General features: G+C 42.5%; 1 protein-coding gene across 2 annotated transcripts in view; it reads left to right on the top strand.

Moving 5' to 3' along the window:
* The window catches only part of LOC122809057 (gastrula zinc finger protein XlCGF52.1-like), a 153,135-nt gene that overhangs the window by 105,380 nt on the left and 22,766 nt on the right, over positions 1–24,989 (top strand). The window contains exon 3 of one of the 2 annotated variants that reach the window (XM_044080270.1): positions 7,149–7,259. The exons of the other annotated variant lie outside the window; for it this stretch is intronic. Coding sequence (XP_043936205.1) covers positions 7,149–7,259 — 111 coding nt within the window. The remainder of the gene's footprint in view (positions 1–7,148; positions 7,260–24,989) is intronic. 2 annotated transcript variants of the gene reach the window in all.

Raw genomic sequence — 24,989 nt, 5'->3', positions numbered from 1 at the left:
AGGGCCACAGGACATATTCCCTCAGGAATCCCAGAAAGATTTGTGTAAGAGGAAGCACATGGACTCCACAGAGGAGTCCCTCACCAAAGACATAGATTTCGATGAGGGGGAAGGATCCCCTCTGTCACCCTCTGAGGTATCCTTTGGTGATATCCTCTAAATCCTGAAACAGAGAGGTGACTGGCAGTCCTCTAATTCAACCTCTGAGGAATTTGTGTTCCTGCAGGCTTTTCACTCCCAGCCCCCTACCTCCTGGGTTACTCCACCTGCCAATGAACTTGTCCGGCTCATTGTGCAGCATGCTTGGAAGGCTCTTAATACCATCAAAGCTGTTCGCTGGAGGCCAGATAAGATCTTGTCTCCTCCTGCTTCGGATCCCCATTGGTCCAAAGGTCTTCCTGTGGTTGCTTTGGTGATGGCAGCCGCAACAAAAAAGGGTCTGGCAGAAGAAGAAAGCCAGACTGTCCATCCGCCTAACAAAGAGTCCCAGGCCCTGGACAAGATAGGGAAGTGCACCTTTGCTTCAGCGACCTTTGCTATCAGATCCCTGAATTGTATGGCACATTTTACCAGGCTTCAAAGAGATCTGGTTTCTGAGCTCTCTGAAACCTTGGCTGGTGCCATATCTGATGAGGTCTGTGACAAAGTGGCCTCTCAGTTGGCCACCATTGAATCTATATCAAACTCCTCTATGTGACTGATATCTCACGCATCAGAAGGAGAAGCTAGAGCAGCGGGTTCAGCTGAGGTCTTGAGACAACATGCCTGGATGCGCTTGTGCAACTTTGCAGAACCCTTTGTCTTCTTTTCTTAATGCCCCCATTGAGGCCTCCTCATTGTTTGGGCCCAAAGTTAAAAGCACACTTGCCAGATGTGAACAGGACGGTAAGACCCTTTCTGCCATAGGTGTCCATTATTCTTCCCCTCAACGTGCTTTCTCCCAAAACCAAAAGAGTGGAAAATATGGTTCAAGAAATCTCCGGGTCCTTTCCGTGACACACAGGCCGAGTTCTCCCTCAGAGGCAGAGGGGGAAACTCACAGGGAAGATGCTCTTTTCAGGGCAGAGGAGGTCCACATAACCAGGGTTCCAGGGATTCCTTCCCTGGTCAATCCTACCAGCGCTCCTGAAGAGCGGTCCAACTCCTTTCCTCTGGAGGTGGTTGGGGGACGTTTTTCCTTGTACCCTTCTGCCTGGCTAACCATCACCACCGATTCTTGGGTACAAAGTATTATAACCAGAGGTTATCATATCCCCTTCGATCTTTGTCCCGTCCCTTCAAAAAATCTTCCCAACGTTCCACCCAGTCAAAGGGAAGAAGCAGCACTAGAGATAGAGAAGCTGCTAAGAAAGAGAGTCGTCCAAATAGGCCCTCCAGACCAGATAGGATCCGGATTCTACTCAAGACTATTTTTGGTGCCAAAGAAAATTGGGGACTGGAGACTAATTTTGGATCTCAGTGTATTGAACAAGTTTATGAGAGTACAAAACTTCCTGATGGTCACAATACAGTCTATCCTCCCGCTTTTGGAAAAAGATGATTGGATGTGCTCTATAGATCTTCACGATGTGTACTACCACATAAAAGTGGACAGCCCATCAAGAAGATTTCTGCGCTTCTGTGCGGGAGCCAGTCACTACCAGTTCAGAGTACTGCCCTTCAAACTCTCTACAGCCCCCAGAGTGTTCACAAAGTGCATGGCAGTTGTCACAGCTCACTTGCGACTTCAAGAATTCCAGGTGTTTCCATACCTAGATGACTGTCTCATTTCCGCCCCCCACCAGACATCTACTGGAAAAAGCCCTGGCATACTCTCTCCTCGCTGCTCAAAGGCTAGGCATAACCATAAACTGGCAAAAATCCAATTTCACCCCATCTCAGTCGACAGAATTCATAGGGCTATCTTGGACACAAAAAAACTGCAGAGCTGCTATTCCAGAGCACAGAATTCTAAGGATAAAGCAACAGCTAAGTCCAATCCTTTCAAGGGAAAAATCCATGGCTCACTTGGTTCTACATAGGTTCATAGGTTCATAGATTAGTACTAAGCTAACTGCCCTTGTGAGCCATTTTAAGCCTAGCCAATTATCCCTTGTGAGATTCAAACCCTGCACCTTGTGTTTGTAAGGCAAACACTTTAACCATCAGGCCACCCTCCCACCCATAAACAGCCTCTACATGGCTTGAACCCAGGACTCTGCACACCATAGCCAAAGTGATTTACCACTAAGCCATGCGTTCCATGGCAGCCTCCATCACCATTGTTCCCATGACCAGGTTTCACATGAGGCTTCTACAATGGCTACTGCTCACCCAATGGTATCCTTTTCAGCATCATCTTTCAGCCATGATTCGAGTAACCCACATGTGCAAACAGGATTTAAATTGGTGGATGATGCACAATTTCTCACAATGGTCTCGCCCCTTCTCCCCCCAGCAGCCCAAGGCCACAGTGACCACAGATGCCTCCCTGGTGGGGTGGGGGGGCTATGTCAGGGACAGACAGTCCAAGGCACTTGGTCCGAACTGGAGTCCCATCTGCATATAAATGTTCTAGAGCTGAGGGCGGAGCTTCAGGCGTTGCAAGCATTCCATCCCCTGCTGCCATCTGGGACAATTGCGATTCAATCAGATAACATGGCGGTGGTCTGGTACATCAACAAGCAAGGTGGAACCAAATCTTACCCCCTTTGTCGAGAGGCCATGAGGATATGGCAATGGACGATGGCTACCAACCGTTTTCTTCTAGCAGCGCACATTCCCGGGAGTTCCAACGTGATAGCCGACAGACTCAGCAGGTGCATTCTTCAACCTCACGAGTGGTCCCTGAATCCCTTGATAGCGGCGGAGATCTTCCACTGCTGGGGCCATCCTTGCTGCGACCTATTTGCATCCCCAACCAACTACAAATGCAGCAACTACTTCGCCCTGATTGCCCCTCCAGGACAGTCACCCAGGGACACTCTAGTCCACTATCTTTACGCATTTCCACCCTTTCCCCTCATTCCCCAGTTTCTGAAGAAAGCCTGTCGGTTGAAGAGCAAGGTGATCCTCATAGCACCATATTGGCCTCGACAGATTTGGTTCCCCTTCCTTTTGCCTCACCTACTAGATCGACCATGGATTCTCCATCCAACCCCGGAGTTGATCTCACATCCACAGAACCTGATTCATCCCATCTTGAACAGCCTGAAGCTCACGGTTTGGCTACTCCAATTCCCTTGATTGCCAGGCAGAATGATCTTTCTTTACCAGTACGTGATATTCTCATTGCTTCTCATAAGTCTTCCACTAGAATTACTTATCTGAGCAAGTGGAAAAGATTTACCTGTTGGCTGAAAGATAAACAAGTCGACCCCTTTTCAGCACCAGTGTCGATAATACTAGACTATCTGGCCGACCTTTTTCAATCTGGTCTATCGGTCTCTACCATTAGAGTTCATTTGGCTGCAATTTCTAATTTTCATGAGGGTGTCCAAGAGTCCTCTCTTATGTCCCATAAATTGTGCAAGACCTTCATAAAAGGTGTGAATCATCTGAAGCCACCTTTTAGAGAACCTATTCAACCATGGGATTTATCATTAGTTCTACAAGCTCTGACAATGTCACCTTTCAAACCAGCTTCTTCTTGCGACCTCAAGTATTTGTCATGGAAAACCTTGTTTTTGGTCGTCAGTGTATTTCTGAGCTTCAAGCTTTATGTAGCAAGAGTCCATGCTTGATTTTTCATAGAGGTAGAGTGTCTCTTAGAACTAATCCGTCATTTCTGCCTAAAGTGATCTCTGAAATGTCCATTAATCAAGCCATTGAATTGCCAGTTTTCTTTCCCAATCATTCAAACAGAGGAGAGTATTGCCTACATACCCTAGATATCCACAGGCAAATCCATTTTTACTTAAACAGGACTAAACCCTTTTGTAAATCTGACCAGTTATTTTTGGCCTTTTCTGGACCTAGATTAGGATCTGCTGTTGCTAAGGTCACATTAGCTAGATGGTTGAAGGACTGTGTGACCTTTATTTATACACAGCGTAATATCTCGTTGCCTACTACCATGCAAGCTCATTCAACAAGGTCGGTGGCAACTTCTGCTGCCTTCCATGCCAGAGCTTCTTTACATGACATCTGTGCAGCTGCAACTTGGGCTACGCCTCATACCTTCATCAATCATTACAAATTGGATTTGGCCTCCAGGGGAAGAGCATCTTTCGGTTCTATGGTGCTCAGGAATGTCCTTCCATGAGAGCATCCCAGGAATAGAGGTAGCTGGGGACTCTGTCCCATGTGTAAGGAATGAACGAGGATTAACAATATCAGATTGTTGGGGTTGGGAGGGTGGCCTAATGGTTAAGGTGTTTGCCTTACAAACACAAGATACAGGGTTTGGGTCTCCTTACAAACACAAGATACAGGGTTTGGGTCTCCCAAGGGATAATTGGCTAAGCTTAAAATGGCTCGCATGGGCAGTTAACTTAGTACTAATCTATGAACCTATGAAGATAAAGAAGTTATGTCTTACTATAACGTTCCATCTGTATTGTTGATCCTCATTCAGTCATTACGACCCTCCCTCCTTCCCCCTCCTGTGGTTTCTAGTGGATCTCACCATCCGGTTCTCTTAGGTTATTTGACCAGAGGTATTCTCTACCTTCTTTGACTTGCAAACTCAATCTGAGGTAACAGGGAGAGGGGGATTGTGGGTAAGAGTTTAGCTCGAGAGTTTGAATCTGACGCGAGCTTGGAAAATGGCCGGCTCGGTTCTGAGGTCGGAACCGATACCCATGCGTAATGACTGAACGAGGATCAACAATACAGATGGAACGTTATGGTAAGACATAACTTCTTTTTCTTTGCCCTGGTCTATATTGTCCATTGCCAGGAAAGCAATCACAAAAGACTGGAAATCCTCATCTGCCAGCCACTGACGCTCAGCCACGGATGCTTCTGTGGTGGTAGCTCCACCATTTATTTATTTATTTGCATTTGTTTACCGGGAAGGTCCACTGGGACAAAAAGTACCCATTTTCAGTGGAGGCCCGGGGAGAAAAGCTCCACAATGATTTATACAATACATATATTTGATAAAACTTAATTGGCAAATACATCAAATTTTAAACAATAATCAAAGTTTTTAACAAAGTAAGAAGACAATGCAGATTGTACATAAATCAGCTGACATTACTTGTATACATGGGTACAAAAATAGATTATCATTCAGGGATAAAGGTGTTGTTTTAGGAGGTAATAAAGGATGGAGGTAAGGAACAAGGGGGATAGTAGTAGGAGAGAGCTAGGGACAAGCAAAAGAACAAGAAAGGAGATGCATAGCTAGTGAATCTAAATGAAGGTGGAAGAGAGTTCCATAGTCTAGCAGTGGATAAGGAGTGGAGCATTTGACAAGTGGAGAGGTTAGGGTTTTTTACTTGCAAGAGTATTTGATTTTCATAGTGAAAAAGTGTGATTAAGGTGGTATAGTGTAATAGAGAAGAAAAGAGAAAGGCAGGTGGATGGATAGAATGTTATTACTAGCAATAAGAAGACTAACTCACCAGGTTCGTTGGACATATTAAGTAATGGCAGAGGTGGAAATTTTGCAGTTACATATCCTGTTAATGAAGAAGTAGTTATGAAGAGCATTTTTAAACTGGTAAAGATTATGTTGAAGTCGGATGGGTGTTGGTAGGGTGTTCCATTTTTTGGCCATGGTCCATGAGTATAGCTGTTTTGCTGGAATTTTGGGTTTATGGACTTGAATGAGCTGCTGCTGTTCAGATCGCTGAGACCTAGTGGGTTATATAGGGAGAATAGAGAGTTAAGTGCAGGGCAGTCTTGTGGCTTGTAATTAAGTTTATAAGTAATTGTGACCTGGATGAATAGCAGGTAATGAGGAAGTTTGGGCCATTGTAACTTATTTAGGACAATACAGTGGTGAGTTGAGTGGTGGGTGTTAGTAGCAAATTTAGCGATCTTATTGTAGCATGTTTCCAGTTTTGATAGTAGGGAAGATTCCAAGATTGGTTAATAATGCTGCACCATAGGTTAGAGAAGGCAAAAGGTATGCCTGTGCAAGAGTTTGTTTAGATGGTAGAGAGAGGAACTTACTGTCTATAAAGCAATCCGAGCTTCTTGTGGGTCTTAAAGATATTGTTTTGAATATGTAAGTGAAATTTAAGGTTTTCATCAGTTGTGACACCTAACAATTTGGTGTGAGCTACTATCTCAATTTTTGTAGAGTTGATAGAGTGTATACTGAAGTTGGGTTTATTTAAATGAGATTGTCTCTTGGGTGTGAAAATCATGAGTTTAGTTTTCTTAAGGTTAAGAGAAAGATGATGATTGTGAAGCCATGTCTCCACAGTGGAAAAAGCTGCCTGGGTTTCTTGCTGAAGTATATTTGCATTGGGAGCAGAACAGACTATGGTTGAGACATCTGCGTATTGGACAAGGGAGCCCTGTAGGATAGCCAGGTGTAGATTATTTATAAAAATATTAAATAACAGGGGCCCAAACTAGAACCTTGGGGGATGCCTGTGGGGTTAAGAAGATAAGGGGAAATGGAGTTTTGGTATTTAACAATGTGCTCTCTATTAGAGAGAGAGCTTTTAAACCAAGTAAGTGTTAGGGAAGATAAGCCTATGCTTGCTAGCTGAGATAGGAGGATAGAGTGTGAGATGGTGTCAGAGGCTTTTGACAGATCTAAGAAAAGGGCAGACACAATGTGTCCTGAGTCCCTAGCTTTGCTAACTATGTCTAGGAAGGAGATCAAAGCAGTAGAAGTGCTGTGACCTGGATGGAAGCTGTGCTGTGTAGTTCATCCACATCAGCAGAGCAACTTTAGTTACTGGTCACTGAACTCTGTGTCCCATTGCCTGGCACTTTGACATCCTGTTTACTGTTTTTTCATCTTAGTTCCCATCATTGCTGTCTTGTAGCTCTTGTCAGACATTGTACTTCCATCTTTGAACATCCCTTGGAAAGTGAAATATTTGATAAAGCCATTTTTGGTGGCAGCATAGCATACAAACTAATGAAAGAGCTGGTGTTGCAGTTTTGTGTGAATAGTTGCATACTTGTAATTTTACTGTTCTGAATGTTTTCCGGACACTTTTTCAATGTCAAGCAAAATTTGTTTATTTACAAATATGCAGGATACCCAATCCCAAAGGAACACCTTTCATCACTGTTTCAGGAGTTTTCTATTTGTTATGCTGAAAGGGAGAAAGCAAACCACTGGAAGGCTATAGAAAATGAACAAAAAGGTAAGCAACTTCATTTAATACATGTCTCATATTTGCTTTTCAGGCATCATTCTAAATTTTGGGTAAATGCTCACTTAACTCTCACTTGTCCAGATTTTTATTAAACTGCTTTCAATGAATAGCAAATACTGCAGTGCTGATGGGTATTGCAGTAACATTTTTCCAGCATATTTTAATTTTTGTGTTTACTTGAGTGCCATGTCCCCTGGAGCACAGTTTCAGTATTGGCAGGTCCTGACCCTGCTCCTCCTTATAGTGCAGCTCACCAGTAAATGTCAGTGTTCTACAATAAAAAGTAATGGAGTAGGAACAGCACACCAATGTTATTCACATGTAAATTATATCGCTGTTGTCAAGAAAAGTGAGGTCACTTTCTTTTCTATGTGCATTGTCATCCTCCTAACAGAATGCATGACTAATAATATAAGACACTGTCCAGTACCTTGTGCACTTGTGCCATTATTAAACTGCTTGCACAGTTAATTCTAAGCAGCTTCCCATCTGCTTGGTATATTTACAATTCCCAAGTGACCTTCAGGTGCTCTGTCCCCAGGGTCCAGTCACTAGTCTCTGGTAAGGTCAGACCACAAAATGATCTCCTTTGAAGTAAAAATAAAACCTGGACACCCAGCTCAATTGGGAATATTCAGGAACTATTCTAAGGCTAACTTCCTGCTATTAAATGAGAACCTGGCAAAATTTCAAGCCCATATAAACCCTACAACCATGTTAATAGCTGCATAGAGGCAGCTGTATCCATCAGGAAGAAGTACAGAACTAACTCAAAAAACAAGCCACCATGGTGGAATCACAAAGTCAATCAGATGTATAACCGGAGGAAGAAAATCATAGCAAAAATTAGGAGGTGCCGTACCCAGCAGGATAAAAACACTCTCATTAAACTAAACAAACAACTCAGAGTACAAATAAAGTCTACCAAAGCCATATTTGAGGTATGTTTGGCCTCCCAGGCCAAGGACAACCACAAAGCATTCTTTAGCTATGTTTGCACCCCTCAAAGCCAATACACAATTGTGTGCAGAGCTCATTGTAAATGGAGCCACCCATACTGACCCAGAAGATATAGTAAACCTCCTGGATGATAAATTAAGCTCCAGCTTTACTCCTTTCTCCCCCTCAACTTTCCCTCAGGAAATATCATCAAATATAGCTCCCCCTACTATCACTAGGGAACAGGTCCTTAATGCTCTCTCTAAGACCAACAACACTACATCAGTGGGCCCAGACAATATCCCAGGATGCCTTCTAAATAGCATAAAACATGACCTATCAGGGTCTCTGGAATTACTATTTAACTGTAGTCTCCAAACAGGCATCGTGCCTCTTGAATGAAGAAGGCAACAGTCACCCCTCTGCACAATGATGGGCCATCTACAGACCCTGGAAACTACAGACCCATAAGTCTTATATGTAAAGCCATGGAAAGAATTATCATGGAGATTATCAACAGAGATATAGTAAACCTTCAGACACTGGACCCAGCCCAGTTTTGTTTCGTCAAGGGCAGATCATGCCTACTCGACCAGGTGGACTTCTTTAAGAAGGTCACCAAAGCAATGAATGAGGGCAAAATCATTCACACTGCCTACCTTGACCTGCCCGAGGCATTTGACACAGTACCTCACTCGCACATTGTTGACAAACTCAAGAGGTTAGGTACAAACCTGTATGTCACCCGGTGGATAGCCAACTGGCTGACAGACAGGACCCAGGAAGTTAGAGTTGGGGAGTCCTCCTCTACAAAGAGGCCAGTCACAAGTGAAGTCCCTCAGGGATCAAGCCTTGGACTGCTCCTTTTTGGCATTTACTTCTCTGAAGTCAAGGCCAATGTCACTGGTCTCTGGCTGACTAAATTTGCAGATGATTGTAAATTAGAAGCTGTCATTGAATCTCTGACTGACACAAATGTTCTCCAGGAGGAGCTGACACAGACAAATAACTGGTGTTAAGAGTCATGGACTAAAACTAAATGCCAAGAAATGCATAATAGTATTCTTTGGGAAGTCATCCATCCCTGGTAACTACCATATTGACAACACACCCCTTAGAGTTGACCCAGTAGTCAGGGACTTAGGGACACACATAGATAATAATTTAGCCTTTGATCATCACGTGTCTACAGTGGTGAGAAAATCATTCTATGTTGCGCAACTTATAAACAAAAGTACGGCATCTATGTCCAAGGAAGTCATTGTTCCACTGTATTCGGCATTCATCAGATGTATCATTGAGTACAATGCCCACTTTGGTATGTACCTAACCAGGCATATCCAACACTTGGAACGTCCACAGACCTTCCTTACTAAAAGAATACAAGGCATAAGTAATATGTCCTGTGCAGACCACTTCAAGGCCCTATCCCTGTATTCTGTCTCCCACAGGCTTTTGAGGGGAGTTCTATGCCTGGCATACAGGGCATTGTCAGACCCCATTCTGATGGACCTCCTGCATATCCACAAAACAAACAGTACCAGAATTACCCATTTTGGAGACTTAAACCTTGCCTGTGATATAAATTGAACCTGCTGAAGAGATAGGTATGTATCCCAGGGAGTACCCCGTCTATGGAACAGGCTCCCCATCCATGTGAAGCAGAGTTCCTCCCTAATCCAAAAGTGCAACTTGGACAATTGGATGGGAAACTGGAAATTCATCCCTGGTTTGGCATCTATGTTTCTGATGCAAACAGGTAACCTGTAAATGGTTCATCTCCCAGGCCTGTGCTTACACTTATCAAGGGTATCAGAATTTGTCAGAGATTTGGGATGCATGGCTAGGCTTAAAAAGGCCCTTGTGGTCATTAGCCTAATAAACACATATGAACCTATGAATCTATTTACAGATACTAATGGATGACCAGACTACCCATATCATTTTTATGAAATGTACAGTCTTAATTCCCCTTTACTTGTATCTTATCAGAACCGTTATTGAATACAATGCCCTTTTTTGCATGCATTTGTCTAAACATGTCACTGATCTTGAAAGAACTCAGAGATTCATAACTGGAGGTAGAGTAGTAATTAGCTAACTAGGATACTTCAAGCAAGCTTTTGTTTCTCTCTCGCTCTCAAGGGTGGAGGTTACTGATGTGCAAAGATCTAAGCCCTCAGAAGGAGCTTACAGTTTGGTATAATTGCCCCATATAATCTTCAGGATAGTGTGTTATCAAGGATTGCAGGCTTCTCACACTAAGAGAAAGAGAAGGCACTTCAGTTGGCAAGGCAGACTATGCTGCACAGTCTGTCAGCCACTTGAAAAAACAGTTGGCTTACTAGACAACAATTTTGCAGTTTTACTAGATGTGTGAGTTATAAACTACATAATGTGTATCCACTCAGTTTTAGGTCAGGAAAGATCTCCTCCATTCTCATTCCAGCCTTCTTCCTTAAGTGTAACAGCTCCCAAAGCTTAATAGTTTGGTTGCCAAAACACCTTCTTCCTTAGGTGTACAGCTCCCAGAGCTTAGACATTCAGATTCCAAAACAGCAGAAGGATGTGTGATCCTGGAGCAGTCAGAATCGTAACATCAGAGATGTCGATGTTATAGGCCTGGACTGATGGATCTGGATTATCAATACTGGGCTGGAGTAGAAACTGGTCTTGCAAGGGCATCAGTATTCCACTAGAGGTGGCCTTCAATCTCTGTATTAAATCAGCTCAGTACTGGGTGAGCATACTGGTGGGAGCCTCAATCTGAAGTGGACAAGGAAGTGGACTTGCCTCAAGTCAGATGCAATCAGTGGGAACAGGTTTACCAGATTTTTTTTTGGAATGGTGACTCCAACCATGGGGAAACCCAATCAAGTCTGAAAGGTTTATACATTTTAAATGCTAACTGTTTAGCATTTTTTTTTTATGGGTTCAAGTTCACACTAGATGCAAAAGGATAATGGTTAATGAATATGTATGTTTGACGCGGATAGTAAATTATTGCTTTGTTGAGACAAATCTTGGTTATGTTATTTGTATTTATGGGAGTTAGATAACTTTTTACATTTAGGTGAGGCTCAGTGACATTTCTGTAGTTTGTGGAAGGTTTACCATAAGAGAGTCTGAAAAGCTGAAGTAAACCATGATGAAAGGATAGGACTAGAGAATGTCTGTCATCATGAGAAGTAGAGGAAGTACCTTAGTGAATATGAAGCCTCCCCAAATACATAGACACTGCATGTCAGCTTAATCTGATCCATTGTTGATCCACAGATTTAAATTATTCAAGACCACCAGTGGTGGGTGATCATACTGTGAAGTGATGAGCAGGTCCACAAACTCTTGTAGAAATTACTCCAAGTGACCAGTTGGACAAATTATAATGAGGATTCGGCAGTTTTATTGTGTTACAGGGACGCATCCTGTAACCAGAATTAGCCTAGTTGAGTTCAACCTGGTGTTTACAGCATATTTCAACACCAGCACCACCAATATACTGCCTTGTGTGAGACTTTGGATCTGCTGAAATGGATGCTGCAGGATGGAGTCCAAAGTGCTTATCAAGACAGATGTCTGTGGTGAATGCCAGGTATTATAGGTTTATAGGTAATAAAAAGCAAAAGGTATAGCAATACAGTTCAACTGATAAAACCGAAGGTATTGTAACAGTCAAAAGAATGGCTCACTCTCGGCTTATTAGAAAAAAATAAAACGTGTACATAAGGCATGGATTAAGCACTTTCGTCCTACAATTGGATAGGATTTCATCAGAATCAATTAAAACCTAAATGACCAGTGTATAAATACCTGATACGTTATCAATTAAACAAATCGATTATAAACTTAAAGGCACCCTAACCAAAAAAAACTGTTAAACAACTAAGCTTGAAGCACAAATGCTAAACTGTGTGATAAAACTACATAAAATCACTTTCATATAAAATTGACATTTTGTAACATCCCTGTCAAACCAACAAAAGCTAGTAGTATTCTTGTATACTTAATAAGCCACATGGATAATAACTCTTATTTATATCTCCTTTAAAATTCAAAGATATTTCTGGTTGTAGTAACAGTGTTTTGTCAAGTAACAGGCATAAAAATTCCATTAAATATTTTACCAGTGGCATAGTGCCCCTGGCTTAGTTACATCCAGCTGTTGGACATGTTCTCCACTAAAACTAACTACATAGCCAGCTTTAGGTCCATGCTATACTCGTGGCTGCAGCCCCCCCTAATCATCTTTGACTGTGTGGACCCCCACAAAAGCTACTGCTGGTTGGGGAAAAATGTATTAATTTACTAATTATGCTCGTTAACCTGAACAGGGCTGTGATATGATCCTATTGGGATGAAGTTGATAATAACATGAGCAAGATAAGCACTAGAGAGATCAGCAGCCCAGAGTGACTTGTCACTGTGCAAATTTTGGATTTTAAGAAGAGCTGATACTTCCAATCTTCAGAGATGGTTTTCTGTTTTGGGGAGTTTTATAAATACAAGCAGAGCACCATATACTATAACTATCAATTCATTTGCTTAAGAATTCAGTGCAATCCCAAAAATAATAGAATAAAGGCTCAGAATCAGGACTACATTTTAAATATTACTGTAATTCGCTTAAAAATTTAATATAACACCTTTTTGCATCGACACATATTTTTGGACAATAAACTCAGAAGTCTGGATTGATTGTTGTAATCCTGAATGATTTACCAGCAAGTCAAACTTTTTACGAAGGAGAAAGCAGAAGTATGAACAAAATCAGGGAGGGTCTGTGAAATCAGGGACCGTAACAGGTATGCATTACTCCTCAACAAGGGAAATAAATGACTTACCCCTGCTGTTGTTTGACAACTGCTAAACAGCAGTCTATGATCTAGTGTGGCAGTACCAGTGTTGCACACTGTATTGCTGTTTGCTGAAATAAGTGCAAAACTAGTGCTGCCATGGCTTATGTTTGTGCACACACCCAATAATGCCAGGACACTGACATTCTTCTGGGTATCAGTAAAAATGTACCTAACAACTAATTATATTTCAAAAGTAAGAAATAAAATATATCACATAACATTCAGACATGTTTATCTTTTTGGAGTCTGGTGGCCCCCGCTCATCAGACTGCATAAATGTATACTGGGGGCCCTATTAATCATCATTGACTCTGTGGGGACCCCCACAAAAGCTATTGATGTTTGAAGAAAAATGAGGACAAAAAATGAATCAGTTTTCTGATGGTGCTGTTTAACCTAAACAGTGTTGAGATATGACCCTTTTAGGATAAAGCTGATAATAGCCTTTGGTTTCAAACACACCCATTCTAAAACCAGCCCTGCTCAAATGTGCATGTACAGAAAGCTGCTGTAGGTTATGGGGGGCTGGGGAATGTGTGGTTATTACAGCTTTAATTTTCATCACAGTCACACTTTAGAGGTGTGCACATGAAGATATTATAGCTTGTGTTTGAGCTGAGGACAGTGTGGTCATTGTTTATTTATTTTTCTCACAGACCTCAGAGGTGTAAAAAGATTACTGTAGCTTGTGTAGGAGTGGTGTATTATCTAGGAGCAACAAATTAGAATATATTACTGAAATCATTCTCACAGTCACAAATCAAGCACATATACATGAGCTGACTTTGAGGGTTAGGGGTGAGGAAGCATGCTATGTATGTGTATATCAGCAGTCACTTAAAATATATAGCTAAGGCAATTAAACCTCTGCTTTCATTGTAGTCTAACACCAGAGGGATGTATAGGCAGTGACTGTCTTTTGTGGGGGGTTAGGGAAAGAGGCAGTATTCCCACATAAGACCTATGTATTTCCACAACTGGCATGTTAGTTTATTGTGAGCTACTATTCTGTCAGCTTTGAACATTAAGGTTTGAGCACAACTTATGTCTTCCTTGAAAGAAAAAAAAAGACTGAAATTCTTTTCTTTTTCATGATTTTTGTTTAGGCCACCACTGGAGTAAAATGTTGAGAAAATGCTCTAAAATGCATCCCAGGGCACATATATAACCCCTATGGCATTGGGGCACCAGCCTAATTGAGTTATTTCCTAAATAGTTATTACTGTGCTGTCTTGGTCAGGAAAGATGTGCTGAAAGGATGCAATGAAAACTAAAGCTGAACAGCAACAGTGGATTTCTTTCCTTAATCATAATTTCTGTTCAAGCCATTATTGGATGAAAAGGTTGTGTAAAAAGAAAAAAACTTTAAAATGTACTTCAGAGCATAGAGAAAGCTATGGCTTCTTGAAAAAGATGAGAGTAAGGCAAATTGTGAGAAAAAAGAAGAAAAAATAGTGTGCATGGTATGGGGTACCCAAAAGGGGGGGGGGGGTCAGAGGAGAGGACTGGAGAGTTTGTGGGGGTGTTGAAACAGTAGACCTAGTCATCGCTTCATTTAAGTCTAGACCTGTACACAGAGGTGTTGTAATGTATCATTGTAACAACTAAATGCCAGTAACTGTAAGTGTCCTTTAGTTAGATAGGTCAACAAAGTGTGTAATATAGGCCTGCTGTAATACTCCTAAAAGTTTGCAGCACAAACTAAAAGGTTTCTTAGGAGGTGTAGTATTTACAAGATGAGACGTATACTGAAAGTGCTTAGGGGGGCCCAAACTTGACATTTGCTGGGGGACCCCAAATGCTAACACCGGCCCTGCATCAAGTGACAAGACATCTGTAACAGATATAGAAGGACTGGTCCCAAACAAAGGTCAGAGATCTGTGCTAATTTCCTGAGGTATTACATTGAAAAATAGACACAACTCTGTCCCAGTGAAATTGCAAACCAAGTTTCACTTTGGAGAGACCTCTTACCCTAATGATGCTAGACAGTCCAGATCAGCGGGCATAAAGGCCAGATTGCATCTAACCTCCTCCACTCCATTTGGAGACTCTTATTGATGACAAGGTGCAGGGAGACAGTTGGAGTTTGCATATACTGTTTAAAGTGGGGGTCAGTTTAAAAGGCCGTGCGAATAAGAATGCATAGCGCTGTGTAAAACAGTAAAGTTAATTTTATACTTGTTTCCATGCATTAAAGCATTGCAGGGAGAATTTTAACAAACAAGAGGTAATTAATACTTGCTAAATGACTAAGCTAAAAGCTTCCATAAATTTATAAATGACTTAACTAACAATTGCACCATAGTGATCATGATGTTACAGTTCTTAATAAAGGATAAAGAAATAATTTTAACTACCGACCCAGCTTAAGAGATAAGAAAATGGTGGACAAAAACAAAATGATGTACATATCCCTGCAGAAAAACTGAAGCCAGTAAAAATCATCATCAGGTGAATAGTCTAAAATTAGTTTGTTCCAGAAAAAACACGAGGCATGCACTGCATTTAACAAAATCAATAGTTATTTTCAGTCAGGCTAACATGTAATCCAATACATAGAAAACATTGCTAAAATAGAAATAAATCCCTTATAACCAGTCAGTTCTCTGCTGGACTCTCAGTGCTTCTGAAAGTACATACGCAATCCAGAATTGAGAAATGCTACAGATTTTATGAATGAATAGATAAAGGTGGCTGGAACAGTGTGGTAAATGCTCACAGAAGAGTGTCAGCAGGTTCAGTGGATTCTGTAACAGCACACTACAGGCAAAACTGTTAGCATATTAACACACTCAAATGCAACTACTGTCTTGGCAAAGTTATACAAAATTATTTAAAACTATTTTGTAATCAAATCAGCTTCTAAAAGAAAAAAAACAATAGTTAAAACTGTACAACAATAGCAGATCAGCCTTCATTTACACATCACCTGCTGCCACAATCTCTCCACTGCTAGATTTCAGAAGTACACCGGCCTGTAAGATTTTCTCCTGCAGTTTTGGAATACAGGCAGTCCCTGGGTTAAGGACAAGATCTATTTTTAGTCTGTCCTTGCGTCTTATTCGTATGTAAGTCGAAACACATACATATGGTTCTTATTAAGTGTCACTTAGTCAAATGTTTGCCTCAGTCTAGTATTTATTATACTTTCCTTTGCATATAAAACACTTTAGAAACACTTCCAAACAAAAAGAAAATCTTTAAATATAATGCTGTATAATGTAGCTATGCTTCTTTACTTCCTATCAACAAAGCTGGTTTAAGGCATTAAATGCAGTGTTTATGAGGACTTTTTCACACACACACATGCAAACCATACCTCTCAACTGTACAGATTTTCACAGACTGTCCAGATTTCTGCGTTATATTTTTTGTCCATTTTTCATAACATTGTGGTTGTTTAGCAAAAATAGCAGCAAATAATTAAAGACTGAAGTTAGAAAATGACAGACAGTTGAGTTTCAGAATTCATATCCTTCAGAAAATTCATGCTAATGGAAAACCTGTTATTCTGTCAACTTTCTAAGTTTGTAAGAGCAGTGTTTATTAAAATTGTCCCTATTTTGGGGCATTTGTCCCACTTATATTTATGGCTTTGTCCAGATTTCGTGCTGTGAGAAGTGTAAAGGTATGACACACACACACACACTTTGCCTAGTCCATAACTAACCCCCTCCCCTTATGCAACCACCCACCTCTTAACTGCTGCCGGGGGATTGCTTGCTCTCACTCTGTCAAACACACAGTCTCTTTCTCATTTCATACCTGCATTCACTCACACATCGCTCTCACTGTCTCTCGATCTCGCGCACACACACATTTGGGAAATTTTAATGATTTTAATTTTATTTACGTTATTTCCAACTTTAGGGTACCCTGTTGGTATCTCTGGGCTGTCCACGTGTCACATGTCCGTAACCCGGGCACTGCCAGTACACACTACTCATGCTGAAAGAGATGTTTATGTTGTACCAGCACAGTAGTACTGTTATTTTTCCAGCTGCAGGAAGTTTCTTTATTATATGTTTAGTCATTCTGAAGTTGTGTTGTTTAATCATCTGTCCCCGTTTGGATTTATTAAATGTAATTTAGAACACAGATTTCTGTTCAGGAATAGCATAGCTGGTGTATTGTTGGTGACTACATACAAAGCATGTAGTAAACAAAATGTATTGTTGCTATTGCTACTGTTATTATTTTTTGTTTTTGTTTTGTAATGGCATACCTTCATAGCTAATTGCATTACCAGCATTTTTGTTTAAACCCTTAGGCAGCTGATTCATGGCTATGTGGCAAAAATAAAAAACGTATTGCTGTTTTGCCCTGAAGCACAGAAAGCAAAAGTTTCAAGCCCCCAAGGAGACAAGATGGTCCTTTTTTTAGTCGGCGTTGCATGGTAAAAACTCGTTGTTATGACTCCTATTCCAAGAGTGCCATACAAGATTCTGCAATCTTGCTGGACCTGCTTGGTAAAGACTCGCACAGTAGACATTATAGTTACTGTTGTAGCCCTTAAAAAGGTTTCTACTCTGCATGCTGCTTTCATGTTCCCAGTAGAGAGTCCAGAGTGATGGATAGATTTAGGATGCATGTTTACGTATCTTCTACATTCTCATTGCAGATAGTAAACTCTGTCTCAATTATGTTACATTCCTAATGGAGCTGGTAGATGAGCTGTCCCAGATAATTCCCCTTTTGAAATGTTGGCACTTGAAATGTCGATTGATGATGCACTGAAAAAAAAAAAAAGGCTGAAAATCCAGGAGAGGAGCAAATCTCAAATATTGCTCTTCTTCTTTAAACTTGTTTTTTTGCAGGTGGGCAAGTCCTACACGCACACACAGACACACACACACACAGACACACACACACACACACACACACACACACACACACACACACACACACACACACACACACACACACACACACAGACGCTCTCTTATGGCTCGTGCAAAAAAAATTGTAAGGTGGGTCCCATTGTCAAAAAAGTAGATACACTCCAGCTGTATCTTTATGTGTATATATACAGGTGTGTATATGTACGTTTTACAGACATATGTCAAACACTGGTTCCCTCCTTGCCTGAGGCCATGTTACCCTTTCTCAGCAGTCATACATGAACAGTAGCCTTTGTCTGTGTTTCAGGACTCACTCTAGAGGGTCTTTGCATTTCAAATGGTCACCGTCCTAGTCACTTGATGAATTGCCTTATGGAGTCCTGAAAACCAGTTTTGTCCCATACAACAATTAAGTCCTCTGAATCCAGGCTCACCACACATTTAGCTCATGGTTCTGCCAAGGCAACGGGTACTGGCTTAGCTCTTCACCAACATTTTTGCCTGCTCTTCACTGTTGTTGCAGGAAGATTCTAAGGCACTTTAACTTAATCCACCCATTGATGGGTTTGCTTTGTTTACACCATTGGGAAGAAAAAGCTAGAGGATGTGAAAAAGTAGGATAAGACTTGAATTTGAAATTTCAGACTATTCAGTGACTGTTTTCAGAGACGCAAGAGATTCTGCACCAGTTGTGGTACCAGTGTGGCCAACAGCAAGTAAAGCAAAGATTCTGGAGGAATAATTGTGAAATTGGGAATTTTCAGAATGGATATTGACCTAAAGGCAAAGACAGCCAGGCACAGCAGAGGTATTAAGGTCCCCTTGGAGGGGAATGTTGACTTCTGAGGTTTGCCATACTTTTACACTCTGGAGGTAGTCAGGTGTCATCTGTCCCTCTGCTTGGATGTAGGGCTGGCATTCATTGAGAAGAGGTAGATAAGAACAGTAATATCCAGAGACTAAACAGTTGACTTCTACATTTCCAACCCTGTCCCAGAGTTTCCAGTTGCTACATATAATACCCTGTCGACAGAGAGTAGTAACAAGAAGTCTAAAGCCTCCTAAAGAAAAGATCAATCCAACTTTACACTATCAGAAAGTATCTAGTCATTGTTTCACATTTGTTTTAGTTGAAAAAAAAGATGGCGTCATGCAAATTTTGATGTAAATATCCTAAATCCCAAAATCTGCCTAAAAGATTTCATCCGTAAACTAGCTATGAATACCAGAGGCTTAGTATTTCTGCTTCAGGACTGACGTCAGGTCACCATTAGTATAAAGTAAGGCAGCGCCATTACATCAGTCTTTCTTGCTGTGGAGCCTGAAGCAGAAGCAGTTCGCACGAGTGCTGGTTGGCCGCTACCTGAGTTTCATCTACCGAATTGAAGCTGAAGTCTTCTAAAGCGAAGTACCTCATTGGGGATTCTTTGTTCTTCCACTAACTGATGTCAGAAAAAGTTAACAATTGTCTCACCTGTGGAAAGCAAATAATACACCGAGACTTTCATTCTTACTGCATCACTTGCTTAGGCCCAGAACACGATGTCCCTCACTGTCGCTTCTGTGTTTTCTTCAATGCTAGAACTATCTGTCATCGAGCTCTTGTTGTAGCTAGATATTTTCGGTTACAGTCCTCAAATTCCGATATGGCTTCAGTAAGCCATCCGACAGCAGATCTTCAGAAAAAATGTAAAGGTAAAGTCAGAGACAGACTGCATAGGTCCAAACCTACAGACAAGGCTCCTGTTAGGCTAGTCGTCAGTTCTCCAGTCCTCAGTGAGGCGCTTTCGCAGCCCCTGATGCCCGCTTCTGTGGATTCGCAGGCCGCTACCGAGACTCTTTCGGAGTCCGGTATGCCGCAAAACTCTTCTTCGACTAAGGATCCTGCAGTCGTCTCTACCTTGAATGGGTCTGGAACTGCTGAGCAGGCAGCAGCTTCCGAGGAAGTCCTTTGCACCTGCTTCCTTGCCTCAGTCTCAAATGCTTAAAATGGCAGAAGACCTTATCATGCTGAGCAGGGGAAGCCAAAGGTACCCCTTCCAAAAGGAAAAGAGATCTGTCCCCTGTAGTTTTGTCTGAACATGAGTCAGATGACTGATGCATCTGAAGATGAAGACATGCAACCCCTCTCTACTTATGAGGATTTTGATGCAGAGGATTCCATTCCTTCAGCCTCTCCCCTAGAAGATTTTTTCCTTTGGGGAAACGCTTCATACCTTAAGGGAACATTTCCAATGGGAGACTCAGTACTACCCTCAGTCTAAAAAAAGACTCAGGGAATTCTTAGATCCTCCACAGCACAGACCCTTGGCCATCCCCCCAGTCATGAATGTTGTGGATGATTTTTTCCTGGAACCCAGTTTGACTCCTGACACCCTCCCTCCTGCACCCAGAAAACCAGGCAGGTACTACAGAGTCCCTGACTCACACAAATTTCTTTTTAAAAATCCTACTGCTGACCCAGAGGTAATTTCTCAAGGGCCTAAAGGAATTAAAGCAACCTCTGCTAAGAATCCCACCCCCTCAGATAGGGATTTCCAAGCACTAGACAGATGGGGTAAAAAAGTATACACCTCAGCTTATTTTGCTATCAGAGCACTAAATTGTCAGTTCCATATGCTAATATTTCAGCAACATACTCTGGAACTCCTCAAACAAAAAATGTCTTCCTTTCCTGCTTGTGCAGAATCTAAAGAGTTATAAGATTTAATGCATTCTGCAAGTCAAGTAACTAAACGCACCTTGCACTGTGGTTTTGATGCCCTAGAAGCTTCTTGCAGGGCAGCAGTCACCGATCTGTCATTAGCAGGCATGCATGGCTTAAGGAACAGCCCTTGCCAGACCATTTCAAATCTAAATTGTTGGATGCCCCCTTGCCACAAAGACAACTTGTTTGGCACTAAGGCAGAAGAGGTCTTAAAAAAGATGGAAGAAAAAGCAAAATCTATGCAAACCGTTAAGGATTTCTTATAGGTCCAGCCACCCAGGTTCAGCAGGCATTGTCCCACCAAGCACTGGTCCTTTCCTGCTCCCACCTAGCCAGTTCAGCCCAGACCCCGGGGAACCAGACCCCCCCCAGACAGTAGCCACAGGGAATGCAGAGATCTAAGCAGTGGACTACATCCACTTCAAAACCAGGGACTTCTAAGCCACCCCCTTATGGTAAGAACTCACAATGATTCACCTCCCCCACCCCCTCCCTCTGCCCAACTTCATTTACCTTCTTCTGGCTACTCCCGTTAGGAGTTGCCACAGCAGATCAACTGTTTCCATTTCTTCCTGTCCTCTGCATCGTGCTCTGTCACATCAACTGCCTGCATGTCCTCTCTCACCACATCCATAAACCTTATCTTAAGCCTTCCTCTTTTCCTTTTACCTGCCAGCTTCATCCTTAGCATCTTTTTCCCAATATACTCTGCGTCCCTCCTCAGCACATGTCCAAACCAACGTAATCTTGCCTCTCTGGCTTTGTCTCCAAACCTTCCAACCTGGGCTGACCTTCTAATATACTTATTCCTAATCCTGTCCATCCTCTTCACACCCAGTGCAAATCTTAACATCTTCAACTCTGCCACGTCAAGCTCTGACTCCTGCCTTTTTGTCAGTGCCACTGTCTCCAACCCGTATAACATAGCTGGTCTCACTACCCTCGTGTAGACCTTCCCTTTCACTCTTACTGGTACTAGTCTGTCACAAATCACTCCTGACACTCTTCTCCACCCACTCCATCCTGCCTGTACTCTCTTCTTCACCTCTCTTTCACCCTCACCATTACTCTGAACTGTTGATCCCAAGTACTTAAACTCATTCACCTTCGCCACCTCTACTCCCTGAATCCTCACCATTCCTCTGTCCTCCCTCTCATTCACACACATATATTCTTAGTGCTGCTGACCTTCATTCCTCTTCTCTCTAGAGCATATCTCCACCTCTCCAGGGTCTCCTCCACCTGTTCCCTACTCTCACTACAGATCACAATGTCATCTGCAAACATCATAGTGCACGGGACTCCTGTCTGATCTCATCTGTCAACCTTTCCATCACCATTGCAAATAAGAAAGGGCTCAGAGCTGATCCTTGATGTAATCCCACCTCCACTTTAAACGCATCCGTCACTCCCACCATAGACCTCACCGCTGTCACACTACCGTCGTACATATCCTGTACCACTCTTACATACTTCTCTGACACTCCCGACTTCCTCATACAATATCACAAGTCCTCTCTAGGCACCCTGTCATATGCTTTCTCTAAATCCACAAAGACATAATGCAACTCCTTCTGACCTTCTCTGTACTTCTCCATCAACACTCTCAGAGCAAACATCGCATCTGTAGTGCTCTTCCCTGGCATGAAACCATACTGCTGATCACTAATCATCACCTCTCTTCTTAACCTAGCTTCCACTACTCTTTCCCATAACTTCATGCTGTGACTGATCAGTTTAATCCCTCTGTAGTTACTACAGCTCTGCACATCACCCTTATTCTTAAAAATTGGTACCAAAACACCTTTTCTCCATTCTTCAGGCATCCTCTCACTTTGCAAGATTTCATTAAACAATCTAGTTAAAAACTCCACTGCCATTTCACCTAAACACCTCCATGCTTCCACAGGTATGTCATCTGGACCAACAGCCTTTCCGTTCTTCATCCTCTTCATAGCTATCCTTACTTCCTCCTTGCTAATCCACTGCACTTCATGATTCACTATCCCCACATCATCCAACCTTCTCTCTTTCTCATTCTCTTCATTCATCAACCCCCCAAAGTACTCTTTCCATCTGCTCAACACACCCTCCTCGCTTGTGAGTACATTTCCCTCATTACCCTTTATCACCCTTACCTGCTGCACATCTTTACTAGCTCAGTCCCTCTGTCTAGCCAATCAGTACAGGTCCTTTTCTCCCTCCTTAGTGTCCAAACTTTTATACAACTCTTCATACGCCTTATCCTTAGCCTTTGCCACCTTTCTCTTTGCCATGCACCTTATCTCCTTATACTCTTGTCTACTTTCTTCATCTCTTTGACAATCCCACTTCTTCTTCACCAGCCTCTTTCTCTGTATACTCTCCTGTACTTCTTCATTCCACCATCAGGTCTCCTTGTCCTCCTTCCTCTTTCCAGATGTCACACCAAGCACCTTTCTAGCCATCTCTTTCACTAGCTCTGCTGTAGTTACCCAGCTATTTGGTAAATCTTCACTGCCACCCAGTACCTCTCTTAACTCTTCCCTGAACATCACCTCACAATTTCCCTTTTTCAATTTCCACCATTTGATCCTTGGTGCTGCCCTCACACTCATCCTCTTCTTCTTGATCACCAGTGTCATCCTACAAACCACCATCCTATGCTGCCTAACTACACTTTCCCCTGCCACCACTTTACAGTCTCCAATCTCCTTCAGATTAGCCCTTCTACATAAGATATAATCCACCTGTGTGCATCTTCCTCCACTCTTGTATGTCACCCTATGCTCCTCCCTCTTGTTAAAATACATATTCATCACAGCCATGTCCATCCTTTTCGCAAAATCCACTACCAGCTGACCTTCTGCATTCCTTTGCTTAACACCATACCTACCCATCACTTCCTCATCCCCTCTCTTCCCTTCACCAACATGCCCATTGAAATCTGCTCCAATCACCAGTCTCTCACCCTTGGGTACAGTCATCATCACTTCATCCATCTCACTGCAAAATTTTTCTTTCTCATCCATCGCACACCCAACCTGTGGACTTACCCCTAGGAGGAAAACTCTCCTTTCACACAAGCACCTGGGCCACCATTACCAGTGACCGCTGGGTTCTCAACATAGTGTCCCAGGGATACAGATTTTCTTTCCACATCCTTCCAGCTCCAAAAGGGTTCCCAGATATACCTCCAAACCAGTGGGTTGAGGCACAAAAACAAGTCCGTTCCCTGCTCTCCATGAGGGGAGTAGAGCACATTCCTGCAGAACAGAAAGGCCAAGGTTTCTACTGCAGACTTTTTCTGGTACCCAGAAAAGAGGGCACCTGGCACCCCATCCTCAGTCTATTCATTCTAAACACCTTCCTGGTGATCACAAAATTCAAAATGCTCACCCTCTAGCAGCTACTACCCATGCTGTCCAAGGATGCTTGGCTAGCCACCCTAGATCTAAAAGAGGCCTACCTCCACATTCCTATCATCGAATCATGCAGGAAATATCTCTATTTCAAGGCAGGATCTCAGCACTTTTAGTTTTCTGCGCTTCCCTTTGGCTTATCTACTGCTCCCAGAGTTTTCACAAAATGTCTGGCTCCAGCCATTGCTTTTTGCAGACAAAGGAATATCCAGATTAACCCATACTTAGACGACTGCCTTATTCAGGCAGACAGCCAGGAAAAGCTGCTCAAGCACCTGGCCTTTGTAAAGTCCCTACTAACCTCCCTAGGGTGCACAATCAATGAAAATAAATCCAAACAGGTACCCACCCAAAGGATTATGTTCCTGGGAGCAAGCCTGTACACATCATCCTAGATGGCATTCCTTACACAGAAAAGCAAACTTTCCTGACAGCATACTTCTCTCAACCAGCCACAAGACCCCAGCTATCTACAATGAAAATCCTGCAAGCTCTGGGGTTCATGGCAACTTGCATTCTATTCATTTCATATGCCAGACTGCATATGGGGAAACTTCAGTGGAACCTAAAAAGCCTTTGGTGTCAACACTATCAAGAACTATAATACCTTGCCACAGAAGAGATTTTCTTTGGTGGGCAACAGCATGCTCCCACAACAAGGGACTACCTTTCTCACCACCCTTGCTGCCCAGACCCACACCACAGACGCATCAGACTATGCCTGGAGTGCACACCTGGACAGCAGGTACATACAGGGCCAATGGTGCCCACAGCAAATCCATCTGCACATCAACCAAAAAGAGATGATGGCTGTCCAGCACGCCTTGATAGCTTTCAAGCCCCTTTACTCCCCAGGGTCTCTCCTGATCAAAACAGACAACACCACTGTGATGTGGTATATCAACAAGCAGGGAGGAACTCACTCCTACCCTCTATGCAGGCTGGCCATGACCCTTTGGCACACAGCCTAA

This window comes from Protopterus annectens, chromosome 8.part0 (genome assembly GCF_019279795.1).
Source record: "Protopterus annectens isolate FY-2018-M chromosome 8.part0, PAN1.0, whole genome shotgun sequence".
In the NCBI taxonomy this organism is placed as follows: Eukaryota; Metazoa; Chordata; order Ceratodontiformes; family Protopteridae; genus Protopterus; species Protopterus annectens.
The sequence above is the reverse complement of the archived record's forward strand: the minus strand, read 5'-3'. Positions and strand labels throughout refer to the sequence as shown.